General features: G+C 40.7%; 1 protein-coding gene across 3 annotated transcripts; it reads right to left on the bottom strand.

The window, feature by feature from the left end:
• Positions 1-36: 36 nt before the first annotated feature.
• On the bottom strand, positions 37-15772 carry caprin1a (cell cycle associated protein 1a). 3 transcript variants are annotated; one of them, XM_039795034.1, is made up of 17 exons: positions 15608-15769; positions 13701-13835; positions 12994-13056; positions 12641-12727; positions 11924-12165; positions 11652-11734; positions 11367-11528; positions 9592-9644; positions 9370-9453; positions 9093-9254; positions 6222-6330; positions 6003-6064; positions 5582-5707; positions 5115-5274; positions 1610-1798; positions 760-866; positions 37-632 (listed from the first exon to the last, which is right to left on the bottom strand). In XM_039795034.1, exons 2-17 carry the CDS (start codon positions 13833-13835, stop codon positions 546-548), a joined length of 1911 nt encoding a protein of 636 aa, XP_039650968.1. In that variant the 5' UTR covers positions 15608-15769; the 3' UTR covers positions 37-545. The 3 variants fall into 3 exon arrangements, with proteins under 3 accessions (XP_039650968.1, XP_039650969.1, XP_039650970.1); XM_039795035.1 differs by lacking the exon at positions 15608-15769 and adding an exon at positions 15455-15518; XM_039795036.1 differs by lacking the exon at positions 5582-5707 and having other exon boundaries at positions 15608-15772.
• Positions 15773-21844: the final 6072 nt, after the last annotated feature.

Below are 21844 nucleotides of genomic sequence, written 5' to 3'. Positions count from 1 at the left end.
ACCAAAGCAGGAAAAGCAGTATCATTAAACAGGAGGTAATAGAACACAACTTTATTGAAACAGTCTCAACCAATAACATCAGCGTACAAAGAGGTGATGGCGCAAGAGGTGACAGAGGGGTAAAAAAAAAAAAAAAAAAAAAAATGCCTTCATGAAAATTATAAGTTCAAGAGGAAAAAGTAGCTGACAGCACATGGCAGAAGGAAATCATACTCATGTAATCAGATCAACAGTGGCAGGGTATTTTTTGCATTTATTTTGTACAAAAAATAAATTAATGAAATCTTTCAAGTTTACAGGAATATCTATTTGTTGTTTATATCACACAGACTTGTTGATAATCCTACATGTGGTAAAGTTCAGCATTTTGTGTTAGAACATTGAGATGATCTAGACCGAAGCTGACTCTGATAAGTAGGCCAAGAGTTAAAAAAATAAGATTACCAATGAGAAACAAAACATTGTTATAAAAAGTGAGTTGGGGCGAACACATTCAAAAATCCTGAATGTTAAACGTGGCGCGACTTGACGGTCTTCAGGATCCTTTAGGATCGCATTGCTTGAGCATTTCCTCTAGACAAACCTCGAGGTCCTTGGGCAGCTCCCCGCTTGTAGTTTTGCTGATATCCCTCCTTGAAGAAACAACAGGGGTTTACAATAACTGTCCATCTTACAAGCTTGAAAATGTAAAGACAATACACTGATTAACATATTATAGGAGCTTTTTGGTAATATTATAATAATGAAATGAACCCTTACCCGCTGGTAGGCGTTATTGGAATAGTCCCGAGACGTGTTAAATTGGGTTTGACCATAACCACTGCTTGGAGCATTTGAGAAAGGAGGGCGATAGCCTTCATATCCCCCTTATGAAAAAAATACATTAGAATTAACAGTTGACTTGAGTAATGTCACCATGTATTGTGCCATTACAGTGAATCATGAGGCCACATAAGATAAGATATACTTTATTGTCCCCGAAGGGAAATTTGTTTTGGACTGTCCATTCTGCCGCGTTACAAAGACAACACAAAATACAGAAAAGACAACACCCAACACGAAAAAACAACCCAGAATACAGAAAGACAACACAAAAAACAAGTATCTCTCAACACATACTCTCATGCAACACAAACATGCTTCCATATACATATAGTAAGCACATTAACTACTCCTTTCATTGGCACTTCCCACTGAACAACCCCAACCTCAATAAGACTACATATTGGACAAATTACATAACGCACAACCAAATAGCCTACGTATTTGCACAACTAACATATTGCACAATCCCCAATAGCCTAACGTATTGCACAATGACATGATGCACAACCCAAAATAGCCTAAATATTGCACAAATGACACATTTCCACATAGCCCATGCAGTACACTACGTCGCACGACGACATAGGACACAACCAAGCCAGCCTACATGTTAGTGTTAAGAAGCTTAATGGACATAAATGAGCGTTTATATCGGTTTAGCCTGCATCTAGGAACCCTGAATCTTCTACCAGAGGGTAAAAGCTGAAATTCTGCGTGAAGTATGTGAGTTGGATCGGAAACTATGACCACTGTATCTATGTAAAACAACGTTTGATGCTTGTACCTCTAAATCCATTGGAGGAGCCCCGGTATCCGTTCATCATGCCGCGGCCGTTCCTGGGGCCACCCCTGGGCACAGCCCTGCTGTTGTAAAAGGACTGGCCCGACTGTCCAAACACTGCGCCTGGAGAGGACTCTTCATTGCCTCCTGCTGAGGGCATGACCTGTTCTTGGGGCTGGAACCCACCAACAACTGGACAGAAACGAAACAAAATAGGAGATTTTTACAAGTCTATGATGCACTGTAGGGTGGTTAGTTATGCAGTTTAAAATAACTTTATCCAAGTGTAAAAAGATTAAGCTTTATGCCCCACGGCATGCTGATCGACTCCTATTTCAACTTTGTCACCGAAGGGATATCATGTCTTGCAACACAAAGCCCCCTGAAATCCCAACATTATTTTTACCTTGTGCACACAAAATACTTCATTGTACACACAAGATATTGTCTATTAACATAACATCTTGATCGTACAAGATAAAATATCTTTATTGGTTAACGGGGCTCTATACAAATCCATAAAAGAAACAACTTTGAAATGTGTGCAAATTGTTCCTCTTAAAAGGGGTGATAGAATGATTATATAGGGTATTATACACTGTTCCTTAAGGTCTCCTAATAGGGTATGTAACATTGGTTGGGCTGAAAATTAGGGCTGTAGCTATCAATTATTTTTGTAATCGATTAATCTAGCACTTTATCGATCGATTAATCAATACTTTTTTTTGCGTTTTTTAACAACCCAAACTAGGGAAAAAAGCAATATTTTCGGAAAAAGCAACATTTGTATTGCCTACATTGCTTACAATATCATCTCTCAAAAAACTAAACATATTAAGTGCATTTAAGTGCCATATTACATTGTTTTTAAAGATTTTTTTTTCCAAATGATATCAACCTCAAACTAAGGCATACATTAAACATACAAACATTACATTAAGTTGTGCAACTTTCAGAACTACAAGTTTCAACCTGAGACTGATCTGTATATACAGTAGGCCTATATGTAAATATTAGTTATACTCAACCTATTTTCATTTATATATTTGATTATAATGTCACACAGCTCTGTTACACTTATACTATTAGATCGTTGATCAGCTGTTTCTCCAGAGAGAGAGAGAGATATTAAAAAAAAAAAAATTTTTTTTAGAGAGAAAAATTTTAGGATAGTCAACGCGTCGGCTCATCAGATCGTGGTCACCAACGTATTTTCTTGTCTTTGGTAGTTGTTGTGTTTGGTGTAGTTTCATCGTCCATATGACTCTGATTTACTTCAGTCGGTCCTCTTCGTGGAATGGATGATTAAGTTAGACGTCCTGCTGTTATCGTGGTAAGCTAGTTTGATTTTGCAGTAGACATACTGTACAGAGTTTTAATTACGTTTGAACTGATTTCAAACTTTGGACACTTTCTGTCGTTTTCTCCAGCCTCTCTTCTCTTAGCCCCTCGCTATTTACGCTCTGGCATGTGTCGCCAGCAGCAGACTGAGCCGTGTCTGTGCGACAGTAATAATGCTCCGTGTGGAAACACCGTCCGTCAGCGATACAACGTTGGTAACATTGATTTAACGAAGCTTCGAGGCAGTCATTCTGCATCGAGGATTTTTTGTAATCGAATTATTCGAGGAATCGTTTCAGCCCTACTGAAAATTGCCCGAATGCTATTTTATTAGGCCCTTAACTACCCTGTGAATATGGCTCTATTTGGAACAAGAGCTTTTCTTCCAAATATGGTATGCTCATGAATATTCAGAATGAGCTACATGCTGATTGATTGGTTTGAGCAAACTACATAGAAACTCATGGGAGACTCGACAGCAGGTCTCATATTTCAGACACTGCAAAGTTATACGTTGTTTATCGGGCTATTTCGTTATTAAATTCACTTCTGAGACTTTTTTTAGCGAGAAATCAACTATATTAAGCTCAAATATGGGCCGTTTTACGAAAATTGATGGCCAATTGCAAATTTGGTAAGACTGTGTGTCGGAGTCCAGCGGCCGGTGCTGCCTGTGTTGTTGCCTCGCCGCCCGGCCTGCCTTCCTTCACAGACCCCGGCCTGCTATGAGGTACTTGGTAGAGGTCATTGATAGAGCCTGCCTGCGGCTGGATGTTAGCTTCATTTTCAGCGTAATTCGAGTATATTTACAGTTTGAATTTCGTCACGCCACGTATACAACATCTAGCTAAATATCTTATAAAGCTAACAACGGTGTCCAATTTCAAGTTAATGAATATTTGTGAATTTCAGAGGAATTCTAAGAGTAGGCTAGCTAGATAGCTCTCATTGATAGAGCTACATCCAGCAGCAGGCTCTATCAATGAGACTCGCGGACAAGCGGCGTTTATTTCCCCAATCGTTTGTTTAAATAACTCAACACATTATAATTACACACATTAAAAGATTAACTGGAACTGTGGAAAGAGAATGCTGGCGTAACAAGCTCGCTGACCGCGCTCTCATTCACACACACCGGGCATTTAGCTAGCAGGAAGAGGGGAGTTGGAGGCCCTGGAGCTCTGTCAGGGCAGCGGCGTTTCGTTGTCCATTAGCCCAAGAGACAGTGACTTTGCGCGGGTATGGAGTGCTGTGGGCTGCCAGCTGTGACGGAGCTCCAAGTACCTCATAGCAGGCCAGGGTCTGTGAAGGAAGGCAGGCCAGGCGGCGAGGCAACAACACAGGCAGCACCTTTGTTATGATTAATAAGCATTAATAAGCGATAAGCAGTTATGTTTCCTGATAACTGTACGGGATTCTCACCCTCAGACAAGTCTGATCGCCGATTAGTGGTCTCGCTTTGCCAGACCTTCCCTCCACAGCATTCCGGGATGGGAGAAAAACATGCTCTGGTTTATTGGCATTTCTTTAAACCAATCACAATCGCCATGGGCGGTGCTAAGCACCGGGAAGAGCTCCGGTGGCGCTGCAAAATAGCCTCGGGAAGGAACTTGTTTTGGTGGAACATATGTACGTTCAAAAGTTGTTTTAGTCTTGCAAAAGAAAAATCTGATTGGACAGATAGTCTAGCTAGCTCTCTGGATTTACCCTGCAGAGATCTGAGGAGCAGTTAACCTAACCATAATAAAGCGACCAGTTTAAATTTCCAACACAAAGAAAGCAGAAGGTACCAGACATCCAGCCGAAAAGAGTGGAATCCGGCAGAATTTCCGGTGGCACCGGAGCAATCCTGGAAGTGGAACGTAGTGGATATAGACTACATGAGTGGCCAACGCAGCATGACATTGGGTTGTGTTTCTCCAGAAGTTGAGTCAGTCTTAACTTTTAAGGCCCGCTGCATTTTTTGGAGGGTCCCCCCTGCGGCAACCCCCGCCGCAGCCTTAATGCACTAACCCCATTCAAAATAAATGGAAAGACCTGCGTTTTTTGCCAGACCGGCGGGTGGCCGACGCAGGCTGTCTGAACGTGGCCTAATACTTGCGTATGCTGGCGGGTGATGCCAAAGAAGGTCAGAGAGATATGCAACCAGCCAAAGCTATACCCTTACCTGGCTGTAATGTCTCCTGTGGAATGTCAGGCTGCTCTACAGTACACTCCGACTGGCTGCTAAAGCCCTGTCCGTAGCCACCAGGGAACTGGCTGAGCTGCTTCAGAGGATCTGCTTGGCCATCAGTGGCTGGAGGTACAGGTGCATTCAGATTAAATACCTGAAGGGGGAGAAACAATTTCGGTGTCACAATTACAATTTCCATAGAACATCTGGGGAGCACGATTAGCTGTAGGTGTGGAACATGAGGGGACATGTGAAATTGTTGTTTAGATGGTGCACAAATAATCAACCAGTTTTTTACTGCTACTATGCCATGTTAAATAAATATTTGATTTACTTTGCTAACCCTTAACTTGTACAAACAAGTACGGAACCAAACTGGACAGTGTCCAACAAAACGTATTAAATAAGTCCAAACACGTTCACCGTTATATGGGTTACTTAGACCCAGATAGAAAGCGTACCGCTTGCACTGACTGGAAGGGCGCAGCGTTGACATTGATGCCTCCAGTGTGGGTGGGTTTGGAGACAGGTGGGAAAGCAGAGGACAGGGAACACGGGGCTGGGGACTGCTCAGACGACATCAAGGCCTGGGGAGGGGGCGTGGGAGGGAATTCAGAAGGCAAGGAAACAATGATTGCGTCAAGGTCAGAGGGAGTGATAGGGATCTTAGATTTTTCACCTTAAATCTACCTTATATTCAAAATATCTATATACGTAATTCATAGTAATTAAAATCATGACATGTCAGAGAGAATAACATTTAATCCACGTTGCAGCCCTTTTAAAAATATGGCCAAGATAATACAAGAAATAACCTGTACTACCACTCTTTCAGGCAAAATCAAAACAACCACTTCCTGTTGGTGCTTCCACTCTACTTACTTGTGAGGATTCCTGTGGTCCAGGCACTGCACTTGTTTGAGAATGTCTGGACTCTGTGTGGGCTGTTTGGAAGAAAATAAAACATTGGGGGTTTACTAACTGGTGTATTACGCTTTTAGGATTATACGAATATCCACATCCCAAAACAGCAACGAGACCCTACTGCTAGAATATGCGAGATAATCTCTTCAGAGTAAGGGTATCTTTACTGGTACTCACTTGAAGGGCCGCCCAGCTGCTGTAGGTCAACAGTCTGCACGGGCTTCATCGGTTGGGCGGACACGATAGCTGGGTCCAGAGCCTGGCCATCAAACTCCAACATGGAGTCCTAGGAAAACCAAACCAGAGTAAATGTATTACTGGGCCATGGATCAGATGTAGGGACAGTGCAGGAACAAAGTGAATTTGGACACTACCCTTAAACTCATATGACATACTCAAGGCAGTGAAATGATTCAAGATTCAATGCTAAGGCTGGCTGAGCCAGTATCATCTTTTAGATCTCTTACTAAAATATACTTTTATTTTGTTGGAATTTGCTTTATCTTATTTTATTCTTTATCTGGTCCCATTTAATATCTTACCTAAATTTTTCCATTTCATTTTATTATTGTTTGTATGTATATGTGTGAGACATAATTTAGTTTTTGAATAGTGCCCCACACTCATAGCCTGGTTGACACCAGACCCTTCTCAGCTGTAACTGAGAGTGGGTCTGGGAAAGGTTCATTGACAGTTCATTTCCAGAGGGGCGTCACCAACGGACGCCACTCAAATGCCTCTGGGCTCATTGGATAGTCCTTCAACCAATCAGACCAACGATCCGACAAAAAAAATAATGTGATTCTGGTTTTTGGTGTCGTCCCTCCACGCCCTACTTTCTCCTTGCAGGTGTTGCATATTGCTAACTTGTTATCTTCTGCACACACGCTGAAGAATTTCCAAACAGCTGATATGTTGCAGGTTAATTCACGAGGCTCCCTACATGTGCAAGAATAGCGCGGACACGCGCTTCACACCGCGAGCGGGTACACGCCACACACGGCGGAGAAGTTGGGAGAAAGGAAAAAGAGACTGTGTCTCTGTCCGTGTGTGCGTGCGTCCTTGAGAACTGTAACTCGTATAACTTATGTTGTCAATTAATTATAGCATTGACCGGTATAAAATCGGCATATGTCAGACTGACCTGCCGGTCCCTGGTCATGGTGAAGCACGGCTTCGGTAGCCGTCATGTTGAATGTAAACAAAAAGCTGCTCTTTCTTTACCTGACTGCTTGACGGTAACCTCCATGTGAAAGGAGACTAAGCTTTCACTAGGGTTTGGTACCGTTCACATTTTTACCACTGGTACCTGAAATTCGGTTCCAGTACTAGGAGTGGAACAGTACATGTATTTGTACTGAACCTAAACGGTACGGGGGTCACAGTTCGGTGCATGAATTTACACGGAGAATACACAGTATAAAAATAAATAAAACTTACATTAAAACTTAATTAATGTAATGCGGAACTAATGTAATGCAGAACTACAGTTAGATACGCGGGTTCTTTAGGGACACCTAATCTGTAGCCCCGCCTTAGCTCTGAAGCTCTGATTTGCGCACGGCCTATGTAGCCGAGCTCCGCCTATGTATGCAGTTTTAGTCAGTCAGAGATGGCAGCACTAAGGACGAGTATGGCGAGTGGTGGTGACCCACAAGAGTTAGAGGACCTGCCGGCCTCTTTAAGATCGCACATTTGGGAAAACTTCGGTTTCCCAGTCAATTCCAGTAGTACAGGCAAGAGAGTGGTGGATAAGACTGCTGTTGTAGATTAGGGTTACGTTTCCAGCAGTGCGGCTCCAAACCGTAACGTTAGTTGGGACAGACGCCTTTTTTCTTCAGGCTAACTATATTAGCGTTAGCCGGGCAGGGAGCAGCTTTCTGCGGTGAAAAATGGCCGGGAGACGCCATGATAACATTAATCAGGTCATTTAGTTAGTCTTTGCAGAGAAACAGAGATGCTGTATTTTCAGTTTTATAGCCGATTGTCTTATTTTGTTTACAAGTTACAGATGGAGTCTGGAGATGATGTGGGGTACTTACTGTTTACTGTTAACATCTTACTTTACACACTTCAGGCTGTTGGAGCTAGCTCCGGGGGAGAGACTGTATGACACTAGGTGGTACAGCCTGAGACATGCACAAAAAAATACCGAATTCGTACGGAACCGTGATGTCTGAACCGAACCGTGACTTCTGTGTACCGTTCCACCCTATCCGGTACCTTTTTTCAGTACTTTCGCTCTGTAATAACAAAAAAATTATTTCAGTTGTAAAAATAACCAAGGCCGCTTTCGGCTAGCCATTATATTATATTACAGCGAACGCTGTCCGCATGGAGTTTTGAAAAGTGTAACGACACATGCAACTGCTTTATCGGCATTGCTGTGACTCACTGTAACTTTCACAAACTGCAGAGGCGACGTAGCTTTGCTCCGTCCGCAGCTCCACGTGTGTGTTGGAGCCCCTCTCTCTGTCAACATGCAGGAAGGACAGATATGCTCGCGCTTACAGGTACCAAAATTTGGCACCGTTGGATTTAACGTGAATCGGTCCTCGGCAGTACTGACGTAATTCGGTCGGTACCCAAAAAAGTACAGATTCTGTACCCAACCCTAGCTTTCATTACATTAATCAATAAGGTATGTCTCAATTTATGCATAACACATTGAAAGGCCTTGACACACCAAAGCGACCGTCGGCCGTTGGTCCAAGATGGGCCATTGCCCTAGTTTGTGCGGTGTGTTCTGCACTGCTGCCACGGTCGGCTTGGAAACGGTAGTGAGGAATGCAAACAAACGACTGTGAGAGCGTACACACAAGGCTTCTTCCATTTTTCATCTCATCTGATCAATCTAAAACACATAAGAGCTGTCAAAACTGGGCAAAAATGACGTTTTAAACGTTCCTTCTATTTATATTAAAAAAAAACAAAAAAAAAACAGGTTTGAACAATTGGAATAACTATTTTTGCACATTATGTTAGTGTCCATCTCTGAGCAGTAACAGCGCTGAGCTGGACACTACAGTATATGCTGGACCTTTTTACCTGCATGAAGTTGTACGTCCCTTGCATTTGGGCCATGAGGTCTTGTACCACCTGCTTCCTGACCACTGGGTCGGCGGGCGGAGGGGGAGTGCCATGGTTCACAGTTACGGTTGGTTCTGTAGCCAGCTGGGCAGGGGGCTGGTGCTGGAGGGAATTCACCATCTGTTCAACACACAGACACATGTGACAGGCACATTGGAGTACACGCAAACACAAGCGGTTGAGAAATCTGCATAGTAGCATTAAGAACTGTGGTGATGCAGTGGTGTAGTATTACCTGAGCCTCCACTGTCCACTCCTCCACTTGGTCTTTGTCTGTACTGCTGTACGTAGTTTCTGGAATGAACTGTCTGTTTACAAACTATAAAACAAGAAATAAAAAAAACATTAAAAGTAAGAAACTGTAATACACCAAAAAAAGAAAAAACAACTATCAAATGCAAAGTTGTGATATGTGGGATCTGTTATGCATTATTTATGCAAACCTCAGAAATCTCACCTCTGTGGTTTCCACTGGAATTGGCTCTGTGTATTTTTCAGCAGCTGTTCCTTCTGCAGAAAAAAGCAAATGTGAAGACAGTGTTCTTACCGAGTAAAAGAGACCGATATACAGTGCCTTGCGAAAGTATTCGGCCCCCTTGAACTTTTCGACCTTTTGCCACATTTCAGGCCTCAAACATAAAGATATAAAACTGTAATTTTTTGTGAAGAATCAACAACAAGTGGGACACAATCATGAAGTGGAACGAAATTTATTGGATATTTCAAACCTTTTAAACAAATAAAAAACTGAAATATTGGGCGTGCAAAATTATTCAGCCCCCTTAAGTTAATACTTTGTAGCGCCACCTTTTGCTGCGATTACAGCTGTAAGTCGCTTGGGGTATGTCTCTATCAGTTTTGCACATCGAGAGACTGACATTTTTGCCCATTCCTCCTTGCAAAACAGCTCGAGCTCAGTGAGGTTGGATGGAGAGCGTTTGTGAACAGCAGTTTTCAGTTCTTTCCACAGATTCTCGATTGGATTCAGGTCTGGACTTTGACTTGGCCATTCTAACACCTGGATATGTTTATTTGTGAACCATTCCATTGTAGATTTTGCTTTATTTTTTGGATCATTGTCTTGTTGGAAGACAAATCTCCGTCCCAGTCTCAGGTCTTTTGCAGACTCCATCAGGTTTTCTTCCAGAATGGTCCTGTATTTGGCTCCATCCATCTTCCCATCAATTTTAACCATCTTCCCTGTCCCTGCTGAAGAAAAGCAGGCCCAAACCATGATGCTGCCACCACCATGTTTGACAGTGGGGATGGTGTGTTCAGGGTGATGAGCTGTGTTGCTTTTACGCCAAACATAACGTTTTGCATTGTTGCCAAAAAGTTAAATTTTGGTTTCATCTGACCACAGCACCTTCTTCCACATGTTTGGTGTGTCTCCCAGGTGGCTTTTGGCAAACTTTAAACGACACTTTTTATGGATATCTTTAAGAAATGGCTTTCTTCTTGCCACTCTTCCATAAAGGCCAGATTTGTGCAGTATACGACTGATTGTTGTCCTATGGACAGAGTCTCCCACCTCAGCTGTAGATCTCTGCAGTTCATCCAGAGTGATCATGGGCCTCTTGGCTGCATCTCTGATCAGTCTTCTCATTGTATGAGCTGAAAGTTTAGAGGGACGGCCGGGTCTTCGTAGATTTGTAGTGGTCTGATACTCCTTCCATTTCAATATTATCGCTTGCACAGTGCTCCTTGGGATGTTTAAAGCTTGGGAAATCTTTTTGTATCCAAATCCGGCTTTAAGCTTCTCCACAACAGTATCTCGGACCTGCCTGGTGTGTTCCTTGTTCTTCATGATGCTCTCTGCGCTTTACACGGACCTCTGAGACTATCACAGAGCAGGTGCATTTATACGGAGACTTGATTACACACAGCTGGATTCTATTTATCATCATTAGTCATTTAGGTCAACATTGGATCATTCAGAGATCCTCACTGAACTTCTGGAGAGAGTTTGCTGCACTGAAAGTAAAGGGGCTGAATAATTTTGCACGCCCACTTTTTCAGTTTTTTATTTGTTAAAAAAGTTTGAAATAGCCAATGAATTTCGTTCCACTTCATAATTGGGACCCACTTGTTGTTGATTCTTCACAAAAAATTACAGTTTTATATCTTTATGTTTGAGGCCTGAAATGTGGCAAAAGGTTGAAACGTTCAAGGGGGCCGAATACTTTCGCAAGGCACTGTACATCACCTATCTGCTAATGTGTTGTTAGTTACCAGGTTCTGATGGCTGCTTCCCAGCCTTAGACTCAGCCACCACAGTCTGCTCCTCCTGTTCCTGTTCCTCTTCCTCTTCGCACATCCCATTCTGATGAGTTTGTGCTCTGTCAAAGTAACCACTCAGCAGCACTTTGTCCAGAGAGTCCTTCAGTGACTTGTCTGGACCAAAGACAAGAGTGACAAGTCAAAACAAAAAGCATGGCTTAATGGTAAATGTATATATGAATACCCAAATGAATTGTCTTTATGTGGTGGGGGATCGAGCGCCATGAAAATACTTACATGTTGTCCCTGCCACGGCCTTGTCTCGGCCGTCAAGCAGTTCCCACAAGTGTACCGAGGCCTCTTCATATTGGTCAGTCAACCTGCAAGATAAACAGGGTAAATATACAATTTGGGAGTATGCTATTGGCCCTCTGTTTCAATATCCTTAATCGCTGAGCAAGTTAAACAAATGCACCCATTCACACGTAACCATAATTTAGACAACATATTTAAGCAGTGATAATTATACTGTGACCACTGCACACTTAAATATTAGTGGCACCTCATACCTGACATCATAGTTCCTATCAGGTCCCACCAGTTTGTATAACTCATCAAGGGATGTGAGGTCAGCGTCAGTGAGCAAAGTGGAACCAGTCGCATCAGGCCGTTTAAGGTCCTGCCTGACACTCTCATCCCCCAACTGGTCCAGTAAAAACTGGAGCTCCAAAACTGTCTTCAGCCGCCGTTGTTCCATCTCCTCCCGCTGCAGCTGCTCCCGTCTAGCAGTCTTCTTCACTGCCTTTTGAATCTGAAGACACACACAGTCAGACATGTTTTGGTGCATTTGGTTTCAAAAGGTTTCCAAAACAAATCATAACCTCGTCAAGTTTCACCCTGTACATTATTGCACTTGTAAAATCTAAAGTGAACAGAGTCTAACAAGTACCGCTGACCAATGGCAACCACTCTCCTGTTCTCAACAACCTCCAATATTTCAAGCTTTTTCTAATCTGTATTCAGTAAATGGTGAGTTGTTAGGATATGCAGCCTCAAGTCTTATCCCTGGAGTATGGTATCAGTTACAACAGGTTGTGGTAACCGTGACATTTGTAAGCAAGATCTTGATATAGAATTTGCTTTTAAAAAGAATGGGGACTGAGAAAGAATACAGGGTTCCCTGATTTTGTAAGCACAAAATGTTACTCAAGAGCCATATCACACCGAGCAAACCTTTAAAATAAATGATAACCAAGTTATGAGAACAATCTTAACTCAGGACTCACCTCTTGACCCAATGCCATGAAGCTTTTTTGTAGTTCTCGAGCAAAGTCAAGATTGTTGGTGATCTCCTGGTACTTTGTCAAGGCATCCTTCAGGTACATCATGGAAAGAAAATTGAGATTTGTGTATCAATTTAAAAATGGATTTCCCTTTAATAGAACAGGATACAGTAACAGATATAAATGCACTGATTTCCAGAATGTTGATAACACTGATGGGATTTTAATTTTTTTAAAGTATCCGTTATTATGTGTCATTTTATTATTATGTAGGTGTAAAAGATTTCATTGTGATTACATTGGAGCAGACTGCAATAAAACAAAGCTGTATACAAACTAATATTGTCTTATCTTACCAGCTGATCCTGATTCAGTTGTTCTCCCTTACTCTTCCTTGCCTGACAGTCATCAAGTTTGGACTGTAAGAATTTTGAGAAACATGAAACAGAGATGACAACAGCAATTGCTCTCACACAGTTGGGCGAGAGAGCCTTAATTATCAATGTCTTTTTAAGTAATTGTGTATCTAATAGTCTGTATCTAGTAGTCTGAATAGATTTTATACAAGTTATAGCAGTATGGACAAACTAGGCCCAAGACCTAAGATTGTAACCAAGACATACAGATAATTGGCTGCTACTGGAGGCAAACTCTCAGAATCTCAAAAAAGAAATATTTAGTAGAATGTTTAGGTGAAATGAAACACAGTTTTCTGACCAAACTGCTATGTTTTTCCAGCATGTCCCTGTTTCCAAACGGGGACAGACTCAGTTGATGTTCACTGACAGGTAGTTAACAATGGTTAGCGTTCACAAACCCTTACTTAGTACTTAGTAAACCCACTGACATACAGTGCCTACTCTAACCTTTCTCAACTTACAGTAGTCATCTTCATCGGTGTTCTCCCAAATGAGTAAAATGTATAAGTATGTCATTAAAAAAAAGCCTGTGGACATTGACTACAACCCATTTACAAAACCTAAACACAAATATCGCACACTGCTTTGAATTAAACAAGAGAAAATAATGCAACAGATTTTCTATTCCACTGAACTAGAAATACCTTTTTCTTCTCCATATTGCGAACCTTCTTGTCAATCACAGCAAGAACCTGTTTCATGGCCTCAGAATTACTTCCATTTCCCAGGTCTGGAATAGCAGACTGGACAGCATTGTTGCCAACCATCGCTGAAGGCATCTATGGAGAGAGCATTTATTAAAACACATTCAAATACATTCAGACTATATCGATTTAGAGGTCCATCTTTTGTAAGAAGTGCACATAGCATGGACTGCTCTATTCTAAACCCCTAATAACAAGGCAGACAAATTAGGGTTTTTGTCAAGCTGTATAGACAACTGATACTTTTTAACAAACGCCGTTTTTAATTTGGATATGTATTACCAATACATGTACAGACATATCAAGTTATTACGTTAACATTTATATTACAGTATAAGCCATTTGTTGTGCCAAAACAATGTAACAATAAGATCATCTGATTTTCAGATGTACAGATTTCTATTGGAGCTATGCTTGTCTGTCTGTCTGTCTTAAGAGTATGATTAATGTGTTGATTTTAGTTCTTCTTTTAAGCATATTTATTAAAAGTTGGATCAAAACTAAGCCAAAACATTTCAAATGTTTCAAAAAATGTGATATATTGATTCAGACATCTTGCCTTTGCAATAACGCTCTAAATATCCTATGGATTTCTTTTACCCTATATGTGCTCTTATGTACTGTAGTACTGCATGAAAAATGCAAAGAGAGGCACCAAGACAAATCTCTGTGTAAGGGGGAGCTTGGCATACAATTTTCAAGTATGTGTATTACATTGAGAAAGAAATAAAAAGCATGTGAGTGCTACAAGGCGTGTGTGTGTGTGTGTGTGTGTGTCCGTGTGAGAGAGGCTCAGGAAACATTTACTAATAAAGCCTTCTATACTGCAGAAACATCTTCCTTTTCTATTTCCATTTTCAGTTTTTGTAAACATTGTCATTAAATCGCATTTACTCTATTTTCCCGAACGACAGCCACCAGACAATGCGCAGACTCATATGAAGGAATCTGATACTGAGGTTACCCAGGAGGACCCAGGATGATGATGTTCATTTTAAGTACCGTTAATGTTGGTATGTTTCGAACAGTGCTGGCATTGCTTAGATTAACTCATTGCATTTCATTTCGTCTAGGGTTTACATCAGGATACTGTAGCCAGATTCAAACTCATAACACTGGGCCAGGGAGTGTGATACCGATGTGATCGAGCAAGTCAAACCTCTTTGATTTGGGCAAAGGAACGAATAAAACAGCTTATGGTTAACGTTAACTTACCCTGCTAAGGAATAACATCTCGTCAGTTGCTAAGTAACTTAGTTAATGGTTAACGTTAGTGGGGATCAGATACTTGTAAAGACGCTGAACTAAATTAGAAATTTGACAGAGGAAGTTAGTACAAGTTAAAATGTCGGCCTATTTAAAGTTAAAATCCATAGCTAACGTTAGCTTTCTTGCAGACACCGGCTAACCTTATTTACAGATGCTAACAATAACGTTACGTAGCTAACTAACGCAATGTCAGTTAACGTTGAAAAATCCTAGCCTTTCACTTAGCTTACGTTTACGTTACATCAAATCAAATCAATTTAATAAACATGCACTGGTCCTAATCTCTCGCTGTCCCATTGTTAGCTGAGAAGCTATAGCGTGGCCGTTTATAAAACCCGAGGAAACCAGGTGTCAGTTAAAACTAAACCAATAAAAACAGTTGACGTTATTCTAGGTTCATACAAAAGAAATGTTGTCGAAATAACCTTTTTAACTGTGCAGAACAAAGACCTTCTCGGGACGCTGCGACTAACGTTAACGTTACTCGTTTTGTACAGGCGTCTCGACTAAAGACGATTTATTAAACAAATAGCTAAAGGTTTAACAGCCATTTCTTGGTGATGACATGAATCCCATACCTTTATACTCTTTGTCTTCAAAGAGATTTCCTTTGTCGGATTTAACGTTGGTTGTAAAAGAGTAGTATCTTTTAATTTCAGTCGTATTTTTCTAGTAGGATGTTCGGGCTCACACTAGCCGCTGCTGAGCTAGCTAACGAGGCGAGTATTTCTTTCCCAGGATGACGAAGGCATATCCCGCCCTACTCTGGCTTACTCTGACTCTGATTGGCATACCCAGGCAGTAATACCCTAACCCTAACAAATCCCACTCCTGTTGCCTAAACCTAACCAACCCAACCAGAGCAGGTAACGGGTATTAGCCAATCAGAGAAAAAGTAGGGCGGGTCATGTCTTCACCATGCCTTCGCCATCCTTGGAAAAATGATTGGATTCGCTAACGTTAGCGGCTACAAGGACCCCTCTGCTAACCTCAAGATTGCCTGACAGTAAAAAAAAAATATATAAAAATGGATAGAGTAGTCAATCATCCTACTGTTAGACCTGATGGTGCGGCACTTGGTGTGGCTGCATTCCCCCACCTCCATAACCCTCTTTACATTTTCTTTATATTACTACCTTCTCTGTCAAAAGTGATTCTACCTTATTAATGGGAAAGTGTGTCCATTATGTCATGCACTTTTTGTTTTGAATGCTTGCTTTCATCTCAAAACAGACAAATATGTAGGAGACCAAAATGTATGTGGAAAAATATAATTTTAGAAAAACGTTAGAAATACGTTCATGATGAAGTGCCACCTCCCCAACAAAAAGCCAATTCATATTTATAAAGAATGATTTATTTATAATTGTATTTAGTCAGTTAACTGTTCAGTTAGGCTATATTTTCTGCAAACCTTTTTCAGTTGTAAAGCAGTCACCACACTGCAATTCTGATGGGGAAGTAATCAATAATTTATTTTTTCTTTTCTTTTTGCAGTGAATTATATTCAGTCTAAATAATCCTACTGGAATCAGCCTATAAAATACCCATTATGTGTTAGTTTTTAAAAATGAATGAATGTAAATTCTCAGAAAAAAATTTTCCGCCCTGATTGTGAGTGGGTTCACACACAGTTTCCCTTTGCAATGTGTTGGAAGGCTGTCATTGTTGAACTTTTAATTTCCAAAATATCACTGAATTATTTGAATATCAATGGCATCATGGAAATACCTTGGGTTAAAAGAAAAGAAGGTCCTCTAGTCCATCACATGATCTCTCCTTCAGCAGAACTTGATGAGATAACTTAATGAAGGTGATGGAGGACATTGATGTTTAGACTGAATAAAAAGCCTAGTGATAGCAAAGCATGAACAGAAGATGGCGCATGTGTCCAATATATTTGAAGAGCATCAGCATCAGGCTGAAAAACCATCTCTTAACCAAGTCCTGTAGCTGCTTTCTTAGATGGTCCTTGTGTGTTCACCATTGGTGTTGTTGAAATTTTAAATTGGTTTCTTTTGTTTTTTTCTGTAATTTTGGGTACAGAGGGTACAATGAATCAGCAATGCGGTGATTTGCACATCAACACATGGTTGCTTATTCACTAGTAACATTACTGACACACTAGTAATAACTGCTGAAATGAAAGAACTTTAAGCAGCAAGGTTGTACAACATAAAAAATACTACCAAGCCAAAACACAATCCAGTACACGTGTACTAACAGTGGTGCTGATTTATTACTCATGTCTTAAAATCAACAGATAGCATAAACAACTTAATGCTCGAACATTTTACAGATAAAAAATGTTGTGCAATTACACACGTTGCATTTAGACATTTTTAGCAAGAATTGAGTTGATATATTAGAATTGTTTTTTCTCATTATGGCTATATAATAAAGCATTCAGAACATAATTTATATTTTGAAAGTTCGGATCTCTCACACTTTGCATCATATGGTAAAATAACAGCATATGAGAGCATCAGTATATATCAAACCTTCAGAGTTTCAGACAGTGAACTCCCACACTCAACTTTCACACCTCCTTTACGATCCCTGTGTCTGTCTCTCTGTTCAATGATGGGTATGTCTATAACCAGTGAGATGGGGGCGTTTGGATATCTAGCTCCTTTCTCTGATGTGGGCAGCTGAGTAATGGCCGTACATCCTTCAGTGCTCCTCTCCTGCAGCACATCTGACTGGATTAAATATGTGCAGAGGATTTATTGGCTGAAAAACCACAAGAGCCCCACAAACACTTTGGCCCCAGACCACTTGTAGTGCAAGGCAAGCACAGGAATTCATCTGCAACCCTTCTGGCTTCCCCTTGCTCTATTTCTACCCTCCATTCCAAACTACGTATCTTTACCATGACCTTTTCTCACACGCTCATTTATCTTAACCATACCATTATTCCAAACAATTTTAAATTTTATGACAAGTCACAAGAAACACAGAGGTGAAATCAGGATCTTGGGTGTTTACAGACTTTTCGAGGGGGATGAGGAGCTTTTTCCATTCACTGCCTCTCTTAAATTAGTTGGGCAGCATTAATAATTCATGGCCCACATGTGTTACAGACAGATTACAAGCATCTCCACTTAAGTACCATCATTATCATTATTACAGCTGGAGAATTTTATTCACAATCTTGCAATTTGCGATTCATGGGATTGAGGTTTGATTTTTGATTGTGGTTCAAGAGTAGATTGTTTACAATGCAGTCTTGATGATGATTATCATCTCTAGTCCTTCACATTTTAAAACCAAATGCAGCGCATTCACAAGACCATACCAGTGATGCCTTTGGTGATGTGGGTATTTTTCAAAGACGCCAAATTACTTATGACTTTTGATGCCACAGAGAGTTATTGTGAAAATGCTATCCATTCATGACCACATATTTTTCTAAGGTAAGGGCACAGTGGCTACAAGTGGCCTCATGCTCTGTAAGGCTGGGGACACATGTTTTGTTTGTTTTGTGCATAGATTTAAAAGCTGTATCTCAAAAGGTGTCATAGCAGCAGAGGAGCAGGGTGATCCTGCTGTTAATGACCACAAACATCCATCAAGATACACCTCCATCCATGTCTGGCACTTGGCCTGATTCTGGATGGCTTCTCAGTTTTGTAGATGTACTCTTTGTCATTTAACCTTTTCATTGTCGGAGTATCTTCCATAAGTCCATGAGCCCCAAGGAACACACAGCTGTCAATCAACCAAATCTAATTCAATTATGTATAAAACAAATGTATTTACTGAAGACCCACTCACTCATTATATATTTATGTGTGTACACAGTGAGTAGATGGTCATTGTTTATTGTCCATAGCTGGTTTCATTTGCCACCTAATCAAAGCCACACATGTACACATTCTCCAACAATGTTATAAGTAACTGAGGATGCATGTTAAAATATCTCCTCAACCACATTCAACACTCTTTGTGGGAGCAAGAGCACACCGCTTTTCAACATATTTCTGATGCAAATCAGTCTTTGTCAAGTGTCAAAGACTGTGGTAACAAAGTATGTGTGCACAACGTCAATTACAGACTGAGTCGTCATTCTTTTTCTGTTACTGTTTTTTTGTCCTGCATTTGTGTTCCCACATAACATATCCGCTGAACAAACTCAGCTCATTCAATCTAAATCTTCACTCAAAAGACATTTGAGGCCTCAAACTTTGACCATTATAATATTGAAATATCACTAATGTACAAAAAGAAGTTCATTGTTGTTATTAGATGGTCAGATTCCTCACTGTGAGGAATGATGTAAATAAGAAGGTGGAGAAAACTCTGACCTTTGACTTCCTGATCTGCGTTGCGTGACAAGTGTTGGCTCCTGAAGCACAAATGTTAGTAAGGCAAGGCAGGCAAGGTACTGTTTCAGCACTAACCTGGTCTGCTAAGTGCCAGAAATCCAACACACAAACTGATCTTATCTGACAGCGTGAAACCAGAGCAGACCTGGCACTTCTGTCCTACAGAGCCTGGCCCAGAGGGCATCATGGGATGAAACACCGACAGAGGTTCGTAGACCTTGGACCACCTCTGAAACTAGGTTTGGAATAACATCTGTCAGCCATAGAGATGGTTAGGGCAGCTCTCCGGTCCTAGCTACCTTTCTGGGAGTAAACTATTACTACAAATGTAATTCTGCATGCCATACTTTGTCTATACAATTACAAGGAATATTTTCAAGCGCAAGCATGTTAATGTTTGCAGAAGAGGAGGGAACAACAATAAATTGATAGTTCAACACAAGTTGATGAATAAAAATAATATAAATTGAATTAAATTAAATTGCAAGTAGGTCCATTTCAATCAGATCAGATTAAAGGGGTGTATTAGAACTACATATGTATATTAAGAATAACACAGGGGCTACACACAATCAAAATAGTCAAAGTCAAAATAGGCAGATGCTAGATTTGAGGAGATCCTCACCAGAGATGACAGGAGATGAGTTGAGCTTAAATACATAGTGGTGCACTACTTTGAAATGTTCTGTGGTTTTTGTTATAACTCAATCTGTTTTGCTATAAAGTGGATGGAATGCGTCATGTTTACTCTGCGTTTAGATTCAAATCAATTTGAATGAAAATCTAGACCTAAACTTGGTGCCAAATAACCTCTACTATCGCTCTTTGTATTTCAAAGTTATGGAAGAGTTTTGGACTTCCACTATTACCTCGGGTGAAATCTATCCCTGCTGAAAAACCAAAACAAAAGCGATGTGGAGATAATTTTACAGCATGGTTCATCCAAGCAAGTCAAACTAGAAACATACTTGGATGTAGCCTGACCGTGAAGATGTTATCAACCACCAACTGTGAATGGCCACAAAAATGTCTGACCTACTTGAATATTAGCTAAAATTAAACAGTTTATGTCGTAGAGACAGTAGAAAGTCTTAAGTTATTCCTTTCAGGAATAGAACAATAACTTTAAGGGCAGGAAAAGTGGCAGCAGCTTAAACCTACTGTCTATATAAATTAAAGAGCAGCCAGACAAGAAGGACCTGTACAGAAATAGCCCACGTAACTTGACATGAGAAATGTAATACACATTCATCATATGCCATGTTTAAACAAACAAGTGTAGACCTGGACAATGACAAATGCATGACTTTTTTAAATGAGTGTGCATCGAGCTCTGATATATGCATAATTGTTTCCTATAAGCACTCATGCAACATCAGGACACACAGGCGGTTGACATCTGGTTTACATCCTCGACAAAAGTCTCTGTCATGACTCCCCCCCGTATCCCAGAATTCCCTGTGCTTTTGGTGAGACGTTTGCACAGAAAGAGAGAGTATCTGGACCCTGTCAGCATTTCCCTAAATACCTCAATTATACAGACTGGCTTAATTAGATCATCTTTGATTGATATTTCAAATGAAGGGAATAACATGAAGCTGTGTGTTTGTCATTCCCACCTCTCACTGTCATAGTACTTTTGGAGTGCTGTGTGCAATTCTGTCATGTCTGGAGCTGGTGAGTTAGTGGGCGCTGTGACGGCGATGAAGGACCAACGTGGCAGGTGCTCTGCAGATTATCTGGGGTCAGACTCTGGATTGAGCCTGAAGAGCTTTTAAGGAAAGGCAGGCTTTTGACATTATGCACCAGGCATCTGTCGGATTTATACAGAGCAACAGCACCTTTATACTCCACCACAGACACAAACATACCCAGACGCTGGCACACAAAGAGTGAAGTCCATTTAAGAAGAGTACCAGAAGCACAACAAGTACACCACATCCTTTAGTCCATTCAGTCATCCAGAGCTCCACAACAGGTCTCCATTTGCGTCATATGTGCGTGCGAACAGGAGGTCATGTGTTTTTGCCACGTTGGTATGACAGTATATAGGCCTATACTTTACATTATGCTATGTTTTGCTGTCTGTGTTTACATGTGTTTACTCTGTCTCATGTGCCTTGGTAAAATTGCATGTCAAGAAAAAAGGCAGACTTTCAGTGATCTCATTGAAACATTTGAAACCACAGAACTACCGTTATTTAATCACTGAACGTCATTTTAATGTTCAAGTGTTTACAGCATGGGTTTAAGTTAAGATCAGGGTGGACAACGACCTTATTGTGCAAATATGTTAGTACTTATTGTGTGATGTGATGCAACAGTCTTATTTTATAATTAGGAATTATGTTTAGTTCCGGATGGTATTTCATGTAAAAAAAGTTTTAGTGCTGATACAGTTTAACTGTGTACTTTAAATTACTGTGGCATTCTTACTCATTTCACCAATTTAAACTAAATAGCATATCATTGATTCATTGTTTTTTT

This window comes from Perca fluviatilis, chromosome 3 (genome assembly GCF_010015445.1).
Source record: "Perca fluviatilis chromosome 3, GENO_Pfluv_1.0, whole genome shotgun sequence".
NCBI lineage: Eukaryota > Metazoa > Chordata > Actinopteri > Perciformes > Percidae > Perca > Perca fluviatilis.
Note: the sequence above shows the minus strand (reverse complement) of the source record. Positions and strands in the feature narration are given on the sequence as shown.

Excerpts from the sequence above, each read along its gene's own strand:
- caprin1a (XM_039795034.1), bottom strand. The coding sequence starts at position 13,835 with ATGCCTTCAGCGATGGTTGGCAACAATGCTGTCCAGTCTGCTATTCCA. Across the intron at positions 12,166-12,640 it reads TCATGGCATTGGGTCAAGAG|ATTCAAAAGGCAGTGAAGAA; the intron begins GTGAGTCCTGAG and ends GTGTGTCTTCAG. Across the intron at positions 1,799-5,114 it reads ACAGGAGACATTACAGCCAG|TTGTTGGTGGGTTCCAGCCC; the intron begins GTAAGGGTATAG and ends GTTTCTGTCCAG.